Source organism: Abrus precatorius, unplaced genomic scaffold, assembly GCF_003935025.1.
Source record: "Abrus precatorius isolate BTA unplaced genomic scaffold, Abrus_2018 Scaffold3, whole genome shotgun sequence".
Classification (NCBI taxonomy): Eukaryota; Viridiplantae; Streptophyta; class Magnoliopsida; order Fabales; family Fabaceae; genus Abrus; species Abrus precatorius.
Window position 1 is genome coordinate 34,204,345 of NW_020874373.1, and position 9,904 is coordinate 34,214,248.

Below are 9,904 nucleotides of genomic sequence, written 5' to 3' on the forward strand. Positions count from 1 at the left end.
ATATATATTTAAGGTGGAACATAAAATTGTACTAGATAAAAAAGAAATTATAATGGTTTTAAAAATAAATTTTGTAAATTATTATACTTCTAGTTTAGGTTTAGGGTTAAAAATTAAAAATAAATATATTTATAAAAAAATAAAATTTAATATTACATAATTTTTTATAATTTATATTTATATTCATATATACCGGGTAAAAGTAAATAAGTATAAATAATACAATATTTGTAGCTATATTCATGCAATTTTATTGATATTTACCCAGTTAACCCAAATGCTTTTTTTTTTAATCAACTGTGTGGACCATGCCATTATCATCAAAGAAGAGGTGGCAAGCCATAGACTAATGCAACAATTTGAAGTTGTTCTTGGTATAACTGCATGCCTATGCTAATTTTCTGTGACAAAAAAAGCGTGGTAGACAGGCTGTTTCAGCTCTAAAGTGAAGTTTCCCACAATTTGGACTCTTGTGGTCACTATTTTGTAGAAATATTGCATGGGGCGTGGTCTTGCTATTTACGTGTCAAAATTTTACAATTAAAAAAAAAATTATGTGAGACAAATCAACCCCCATAACTTGTTAAATCAAGCCAACTGATACAAATCAAGTTTAACTCTTGTTTTATAATATGGTTTTTATTTACTATATATTTACATTTAGACCCAATGAATGGTTAGAGACAATGTTAGATAGATCCATTATGAGGATCAACTCAAGTAATTTGAGATTAGACAAAAAAAAGAAAAAGTAAATTAAGATGATTATTTTGACAACTCAATACAGACTTGTTTTTCTTTATTGGTAGATTTGGTGGCTGCTGCTGGAGATCGGTATTGCCGGCATGCAAGTCTCAACAAAAAGAGAATTAAACAAAATTTTATTTTGTTTTTAAATATATTTTTAAAATAAAATTTGCTAAATGAATTTTTCATAAAAATAATTTCTAACGAGATACCATAGTTCGCCCCGTTACCTTAGTTCAAAACGATACCGTTGTAAGAGAATATTCTATATTCTTCTTTTTTCCAATTAATTTTGATTTATTAGAGGGTTCAAATCTCGAAATCGCATCGTGTCCGTGACCGTGACCACAATCCTCCTTCCAAACTTGAACTTCCCTCTGCTTCGAATGGTATCTTACGATCGAAGGGTTTGTGAGGGTTTAAGATAAACTTAACCTAAACCCTAATTTTCCCAATTCCTTCTCTCGATCTTCCACTCACTCTCCATATAACCGAAATTGCGAACCTATTCTCTCTCACCGCATGCACTCAGATCCAATCAGGACCTTCCCATTACCGGTAAGCATTTTTTCCCTCACAGTTTTTAATTTCCATTTCTGAATCTTCATGCTTAATTCCCCTCCCTGTCTTGACATCCTATGGTGGAGTTAGGGTTTTTGCTTAGTTAATATGTTAGTAGGAGACGTGACAATTGCGATCTTTGCATTGAACTGAAGTTCCATGTAATCTGAAACTCGGTTTTTTATTACAATTTTCAACGTTGTTAGGTCTGGTAGAGTTGAGTTTTGGGATAATGAATAATAGTGTGTTGGCGAATGTATTTTGGGTTTTCAAGTGATATGAAGTGCTGAATATGAGCAATGGCGGTGGGAAGACTGGAAGACAGCTTGAACAGCCTACCACATGGAGGAGGAGGAAAGTGGGTGGCAGTGATGACTTTGCCCAAGCAATTGCGAAGATTGCGGTAGCGCAAGTATGCGAGAGGGAGGGTTTTCAGGCGTTTCAGCAGTCTGCTCTTGAGACGTTATCGGACGTTGTGGCTCGGTATATTTTGAACATTGGGAAATCTGCAAATTACCATGCCAATCTTGCGGGTAGAACTGAATGCAATGCTTTTGATGTCATTCAAGGGTTGGAAGATATGGGATCAGGGCAGGGGTTTGTGGGTGCTTCTGATGTTGATCATTGCCTTGGAAGTTCAGGCCTTATTCGTGAAATTGTTCACTTTCTTAATAAGGCTGAACCAATTATGTTTGCACACCCTATTCCTCGGTTTCCTGTTGTGAAAGAACGAGTGCTGAATCCAAGTTTTCTGCAAAGAGGAGAAGAGCCTCCAGGGGAGCATATCCCTGCTTGGTTGCCAACGTTCCCTGATCTACAAACTTATGAACAGTCACCTACAGTGAATGGAAGGGGGACAGAACCCCGTGCTGCCAAATTTCAGCAAGAAAGAGAGAATGGCAAGGGGGAGCGACCTCTGTTGAATTTGCAGCAGCAGATGGTCTCAAATATGTTTGAAAAGACAACTGTGATTGACCCTGCTGATGCCAAGGCAAAAAGAGTAGCAGCAGAAAGTAATCCGTTCCTTGTGGCACCTTTGAAGATTGAGGACAAGGAAGTTGCTTCTGTTCCTCCTCCAGCTAAGCTTTTTAATGACATAGCTTCAGACAATCCTGTTGTGGAAAATTTTGTTGAAAATGAATCAATTTCAGTATTGGAGACATTTGCTCCTGCAATTGAAGCGATGAAAAGCTCATGCTGTGATTCCAAAGAAGATCAGACAAAGTTTCCTGTGAATGAGAAGCCTACTGTGCGTTTTAAGATTGGGACTAAAAATAAATTCTTAGGCAGGTCCATTGGTTTGATCCCACAAAAAGAGGAGCATAAAAAGACTTTGCCATGGTTTGCAATGGAAGATGAGAAGGATGACAGGAAAAGGAGGGCAGAGAAAATTCTAAGGGAATCTTTGGAAAACCCAGATCAGCTTGTTCAGTTGTAAATTAGATTGCTTTAATTAGAATCTGTATACTTGATCAGGAGAATGTCAGGATAGCTAGTTCTGGGATATTTCAAATCTAGGTAACTGTCTGGTTATGGGCATTATAGGTTGGATGCTACTATTTTGCTCAGATTTTCAGTTTTTAACAATCTTTCAGGTATGTGCATGTCAATTGCTTGGTAGATCAATTTATGATTCTTTTTATTGAAGTCCATTGGCACTCTGTATGATCTTCTGCTAAATTTAGCATACAAAAACATCTCTACTTCTGACTTGTGGTAGTTGCTTTGTATCGTGTGTTGAACTATTTTATATTACAGTCAATGCTACATCTACGACTAAATTCCCGCAGAAAATCAAGTATTATGTTAACTAACAATGAGAGAATGTTATTAAGTTAGTTAGTATAAACAAATAGTGTTCAAATATCATGGTTACATATTATGTTATTTAATTAGTGTTACTAAATGACCTCCTGCCGTGTCAAATCACATATTATATTTACTAACAATTAAAAGGATGTTACATAAGGTTAGTTAATAGTTGCTAATATTAATCCTTTGCTCATTTTCATTTTAGTATATCAACTAGTAGGTTCTGAGCTTCATGCCAAAAATTTACAGAGAGAAGTGAACTATTTATTTTAGTTATAATTTTTTTGTTTTCCATTATTTTGTTTACTAAGGACTTCAATTTTTGTGTTTTCCACATTGCATGTTACTATTTGTTCTCACTTTAATAATCTTTTAGGCATGTGCATGCCAATTGCTTGGTTGATCAATTTATGAAAAGATATTAGATGAAATTATTAAAAGAAACTTTTGATTAGCCAGATTTTTGAAAAATTAGTTTTTGACTGAACTTAATGACATTGTGTGATTCATGTAGCCAATCTCACCTGATGGAATAAGGCTTGATTGTTGTTGTTGTTGGCACTTTGTATGATCTTATGCTAAATATAATATATAAAAACATCTCTGCTTCTGACTTGTGGTTGTCCAGTTGCTTTGAATTGTGTGCTGAACCCTTTTACATTATAGTCACTGCTACATCTTCAACTAAATTCCCATAGAAAATACATTCCTTTCCAATCACACATATTAACTAATGATGGAGCGAAGGTTACATTAAGTTAGTAAATAGTTACTTATAATAATCATCTGGACAATTCATTGTAAAACTCTTTTTGTTTAAACAAGTAATTTCAAAACTTTATGCCCTACAGTATAGAGACAACCACTTATTTTAGTTATAATTCCATATTAGCTTCAATTGTTATGATTTTGGATATCCACTTTTCTACTGGTAAAAAGAAATTAATGATTTTGCACTGCCATTTTATCTTCAGTTTTCATATTTTAATCTCCATTTCATCCTTATTTTCCTCTTTTTCAATCAATGCTCATCGGCAGTGAATGCGACCATAAAATAATAGATGGATGTGAAAATAGTGTATGAGTAATGAAGGTATTCAAGAGAAAGTTAAAGTAGACTCTCTTGAGGAGAGTATGACATGAATTTTCCTTTTGGTTTAGTGTCAGTCATGTGAGAAGGAGATCGAGAAAGGTTTTTCAGTGAAAAAAATGGAAGATAGTTTAATTAAAATGGTACCAGAAGACCAAATAAAAACTTAGAAGAAATCATTAAAAATGACTTTCATCATATTGATTTAATTGAAATTTGGACAAGGCTTTTGTTGGTTTTTCATTCACGTTGCTAACTTCATCTAATGTATTTTATCGAATTCCCCATGATAAAGTGAGATTGTCATTATAGTTGTGGTTTTGTGTTTATCTTTTTGTTTTGCTAGTGATTATCAGTTAAGATACGTGTTGACCTTGCAAGGGCTTTTAAATATTTTGGTGTTCTGGTGTTATACTGATTAAATTGTAGAACTTACTCATTGCAATTGTATTGGTGCCTTCAACGGCTGCTTCAGCTTATGCGCCTGAGAACTTGATTGTATAAATATTGATATTTTTTTGCAACATCAATACCAATACCTTGCAAGGACTTTTTCCATTTAATGTTTCGCAAGCTTCAATTGTGATCCCTTTCCCTGGCCTTTGTGCTTTTGCATTTTGTTTTGTTTTTCATTAATACAGAGAAATCAATTGCAGTCGTTCAGTGTGTTATATGCCCTTCTCTTGCCTCTACAAAATTATTGATTAAAATATCATTTTATGTATCTAATAGACATGAAATGAATACTCAGTCCCAATCCTTTGACTAAGACGTGAATTCAGCTGGATGACAAATTCTGAATTGGACCAATTTGTCGTCTATGAAGTGTAGAGCTAGTAAACACAAATCCAATTGAAACATTTGTTCGTACTAAGCCTCCTCTGTTTTACCCCAGCATCATTTTGAACAATGGGAGTTGTCCACATGTAGGATCTGATCTTTTCGCTCTTCGTGTTTGCAACATTGTAGAGTCAGGCATGAACATCCCCTCCCCCTTCTTCCCCCAGGTTTCTTTCCACCTCTTCGCATCCTTCAATCTCATACAAAACATTAGAAGGGTCGAAAAAGAGCGGTTGGGGGGTTTTCTTTTTTTAAAGGAAGATTTGCAGTGTCCTATGAAGTATGAACCCAAATGTATTAGTGGAGTGAGGGCAATATTATGTGCAAAGGGCGTTCCAGGATGTCTAATTTATACAGGTTATTTATTATTATTATTATTTTGGGAAAGTTTTTTTATGGAATTGAAAAAAGCGTTGTCATGGTCAAGTGATTGACGGGTTTCTGGAGACGCCACTTTTATGAATTCGAAGTGGTACATTTTAATCTGGAATTTGTGGGATGACCGTACTTCCTTCATATGGAATGCAATGCGTATGATCAAAATTCAAGTAATGCGGCCATTTTAGATTGGGTTATGTTGAAAGTCCTTATGATCAACATGATTTAACCCAGCAATGTTCATCATACCAAACTAAAAAACAAGTTTTTCGTAATCTACAATAAGAATCACAAGTTTCAATCGTGCAAAGTTTTTATTTTTCTTTACGGTCTTCTACATTTAATGCCGAAATGTCATTGATAATCTTTTCCATTTAGCACATTTACTGAAATATAATTTTATTAGAAATAAAGTCAACATAGAAGGGAAGAGTTGTTGCCTGTTTCGTAATGATCGATCAATCGATTATTAGCGATGGGAGAATTAAGTCTTGCATGATGGATATAATTTTGATTTTAAAAGAAACTAAAATATTAGTTTCTTCATTTGTCAAAGACAATTTTATTTTACCAATTAAGCTAAACTAAACCTTCTCAATTCAATTTGATTTAAGGAAAGAGAAAAAAAAAGGTTCGGTCCATAAACCAAAATATACAGAGGAAGTTTGACGGAGGAGGCGACACCATTCACTTGTTGCAATATTTTCAACAGCCTGAAAGTCGATACTGATGTATATTTATCTGTATTTCTTCATGTATTTATAACAATTGACTGTAAATACATGAAGAAAGACAATAAAAGTAAACATAGATGTGCAACAATTTATGCTAAACAAAGGTGAAACTGCCAATTACGAAACTTATTACCCCTTTCAAACTAAATTTATAGCTAGATTAGAAAGGTAAAATAAGAAGAATGAATTTTCTTTTTTCGCCTCAAAGTGCTTAGCCAAAATTCCTACTTGGTAAACAGCAGTTGCCTGTAATGCATGCCAGGATCCTTTGCTACTTCACCTCTCACAACTTCAGTTACCAAATCTTTAAAGATCAATCGTTCAACATCCAACACAATATTTGGCATCTCACTGCAACATTTAGTCCAATTTGTGTGATGATGCTTCAAATTCTCATCCTCATCAACTAGGCTGACATTGCATTTTCGAGGTTGCAATTGATCTATTTCTGTGCATAGCTTATCCAAAAGCTGCTGCCCTTTTAGTTTTCTACCTGCTAGCTCATTTGATTGGCACCACAGTATGGAAGAACTATCCAACATCAGTTTTTGAACTAAAATGTCATTAACAACATCAAATATGAGTTTTCTTTGCATTCGCTTAGGATTAATAATCCTGGAAATCTTCTTGGCACTATCTTCAATATTGAAATGCCTCTTCTTTGTCTTCATTTGTTCAAGTGCAAAGAACAACTTTGGATTAATCAAGTGACCCGGCGAATGAAATATCTGGCTCGAGCTGTGACCACTTAGTAGACCTGATGCTAACAGTATTTCTGATATATACTTATGGTCAGGATCCTTACTGTTATTCAAATTGATGAATTTTTCGTCATTCTGATCAATTTCTTTAAGTATTTCCACTGAATTCTCTTCACTATCATCATCAGTGCTTAGAGCTTCACCTGTAGCAGAAAATTTGAAGAAAACTCAAAATTCTTTCCTGTATTATCTTTATATTGCCACTAAAATGTATATTGACTGCAGCATTCATTTGATAAATGAATTTAGATTATCCACATTTCAGTCTCTGTTTCTTACCTATTTTTTTTGAGATGTCTGATTTCCTTTTCACTGGAGATGGTGGGTCTTCCCTGTAGAATGCAGCATCAAGAACAGACACAGGACTTGGTTGTTCTACAGTAACTACTGTCTCAGCCTTGGAGTGTTCCTTTCTCAACTCTTCAAATGCATACTGATCAACACAAGATTGTTTAACCAACTGATGTAGATAAAAAATCTTATTATGTAAGGAAAAATACTTCCCAAATTCAACAAATACTTACATTTTGATCCATTCCACTCAACTGGATAGGGGTGTTGAAATTTCCTGATTGATCAATGCAAATGACTTCAATCTCACTACTAGTGGCCAAGCTTCTTTGTTTGTCAAAATCTGGGGAAATGACATTAACATGATGCTTGAAATCCCTCCAGTGACAGTTGATCTCACTGAAACGTTCATTTCTTTGCTGCAAAGCGGAAAACTTATGTGTGGGTGTTGTACTTGGGGAAGAAAACTCCACAAGTTGCTTATTGTGGTCTCTTCTGTTAATGCTGGAATCTGATAATGGACTGTTTGGCGGAGAACGCCTCTCCAAACCAAACTTCTTTTGTAGTCTTGGACTCCCAGTTACTGTTATATTGCCAGAGTTGATGGTGTTCTCTCCAACGCTGTCTGGAGGAACCTTTGATGATTGCATCAACTTTGTAACTTTCGTGTCTGATGAACAAACCAGTTGACCAAGAGGATCTTTGATCTTTTTTGTTGTTGAATTGATACCTTTAGCAGTTTGCTTGTCAACCAATCTTCCATTTGTGGGATTACTTGGGGAACACTTGCTGAGACCAGATTTACAATGAGTTGACAATTGTGTAGAAGAAGGATTGTTAGCTTTTCTAGTAGCTTTTGCTGGTTTCATGATGACAATTGGCAATTTACTTCCCTGGGTTGAATTAGACATCTCAACTGTGCCAGATGCCTGGCCATTTGGTGGTACTCTCGGGGTTTGTACTTTCAAGCTTTCTTGGGGACAAGTAATATTCCTATTGTCAGATGGAGAACTCGAAGCGTTATCTCTTGAGACCTCGAATGAACTCTTATGTCTCTGCATTGCTTCAAGAATCTGTTTAAGGGCTCTGAGATCCTTTCCAGACTTTTTGAACTCAAGTTCTGCCACCCTTTTCTCAATTTCGCCATATACAGTCAGAGAGGACTTTGGGGCTTTTGTATCAGATTCTTCTCCTTTGGAGGCACGTAGTTGAGAGCCTTGGCTTGCATCAGGTTGCCTCCATGGAGTTGATTCTAGGGCAAATCGCGAACGTGGTGTCACATTTGTGATTGAATCAACCCTTCTAAACTGATGTAAGGCAAGTTTTTGGTGTTGCTTATCATCCTCACTTGTGATAGATATAGCCAAGAGCTCATGTTTTCTGCTAGAGCAACTAGAATTCCTCACTGGAGTCCCAGAAGTTTGTATCCAGTCTGGTAGGCTTTCAAGTCCCATCAACTTAGCTACAACACTGGAAGATCTTCTAGATGTTTCTGGTTCTTGCAGCTGATTGGGCATTGTGCTTGAATTCCTCTCATACCCTTTCTGTGGACCTTTCAACAGGTTGCGAGATTTGTTTCCTTCATTGAAACCTCTATTGGATCCTTCTCTGCTGTCCAAGGAAAGCCTTGGGAATTCCTTATGCTTTGTGACAGATTTGAGTGAATCATCATAAGAGAGTCGCGGTGAATCCCAAGGTGTTTTCTTGGACTTTGCGAGAGTATGGAATGGTTCACTTGCAACTGTGACTCCTGCATTGATAGATTTATGAGACCGCAAAGGCCGGGGTGAGTCCATGTGTTTCAAAGCATGACTCTGACCCTTCTTTCCCTCTTTAGCCACGGTTTTCACAGATAATCCTTGAGCTTCTCTATGCATCGAGTCTTTGACAATATCATAGAAGTCAAGGGCTTGTTGAACTGGAGTGTAAAGTTGCTTTGTTGATACATCTGAATTTGTGTTCTCTGGAATTCTGATTCGATTTGTTGATGATGATTCTGTCTGAATTGTTCTGTTAAACTCAAGTGATGACATGCTAGATGAACAAGATGATGAAGACAAAGAAGTTATTGACGACTCTGTGGAGAATTGTTGCTTCTCTTTTGCAATCTTTAAATTCTTTGCCTGCATTTACACTCATAAGTTCTTAGCTAATTTTGCTAAAATTTTCTGGAGTAAATCTACTGTTATCTCACCTTAGCTTTCTGGGTTGTACTATTGAGCTCTTTGATGTCATTACTGTTTCCCCCTGTGAAAGGAGGGAAATTTTAGTTAGAAGCAATATAGAATATTTTCTCAATTGTTATCTTCAAATCTCAGTTCATTTTTCTTAATCCTTTTACAAATATCCGTTGGCAATTTGGCATGCTCACAAGTTGAAGCTCCATAAAAGAGCAAAGAAATCAATTCATGTGTGTAATCCAAATTAATTTATATATGTACCTCAATGATATTCAAGAGTTAAAAATTATTTCATCAAAATTAATTTTACTTAACTTTAAAAGGTAATATTAGAACACACTGCGTTATCAGTTGAAATTTATTAAAAATAAAAAAGTATAGACAAGAATCGTTAAATTAAGTGAGATTTATGTATTTTTAATACATTATAATTAATAATAAAAATTACATTTTAAAAGTATACTAGAGAGTATATTACTAATATTTTCTTAAACATATTAGAAAAAGACA

At 35.3% G+C, this 9,904-nt stretch overlaps 2 protein-coding genes across 2 annotated transcripts; one reads left to right on the forward strand and one right to left on the reverse strand.

Moving 5' to 3' along the window:
- The first annotated feature begins 1,073 nt into the window (after positions 1-1,073).
- On the forward strand, positions 1,074-3,083 carry LOC113862969 (transcription initiation factor TFIID subunit 8-like). The gene is made up of 2 exons (XM_027496305.1): positions 1,074-1,305; positions 1,515-3,083. Exon 2 carries the CDS (start codon positions 1,601-1,603, stop codon positions 2,744-2,746), a length of 1,146 nt encoding a protein of 381 aa, XP_027352106.1. The 5' UTR covers positions 1,074-1,305; positions 1,515-1,600; the 3' UTR covers positions 2,747-3,083.
- A 3,303-nt stretch (positions 3,084-6,386) lies between these two features.
- On the reverse strand, positions 6,387-9,456 carry LOC113862547 (protein LONGIFOLIA 1-like). The gene is made up of 4 exons (XM_027495628.1): positions 9,409-9,456; positions 7,448-9,337; positions 7,203-7,356; positions 6,387-7,066 (listed from the first exon to the last, which is right to left on the reverse strand). Exons 2-4 carry the CDS (start codon positions 9,245-9,247, stop codon positions 6,387-6,389), a joined length of 2,634 nt encoding a protein of 877 aa, XP_027351429.1. The 5' UTR covers positions 9,248-9,337; positions 9,409-9,456.
- Positions 9,457-9,904: the final 448 nt, after the last annotated feature.

What these genes read in the sequence shown, in the direction of transcription:
- LOC113862969 (XM_027496305.1), top strand. Translation starts at nt 1,601, where the DNA reads ATGAGCAATGGCGGTGGGAAGACTGGAAGACAGCTTGAACAGCCTACC.
- LOC113862547 (XM_027495628.1), bottom strand. Translation starts at nt 9,247, where the DNA reads ATGTCATCACTTGAGTTTAACAGAACAATTCAGACAGAATCATCATCA. An exon ending in TGAGTGGAATGGATCAAAAT is followed by an intron (nt 7,357 to 7,447) that starts GTAAGTATTTGT and finishes TGTGTTGATCAG; the next exon opens with TATGCATTTGAAGAGTTGAG. An exon ending in AGACATCTCAAAAAAAATAG is followed by an intron (nt 7,067 to 7,202) that starts GTAAGAAACAGA and finishes TTTCTGCTACAG; the next exon opens with GTGAAGCTCTAAGCACTGAT.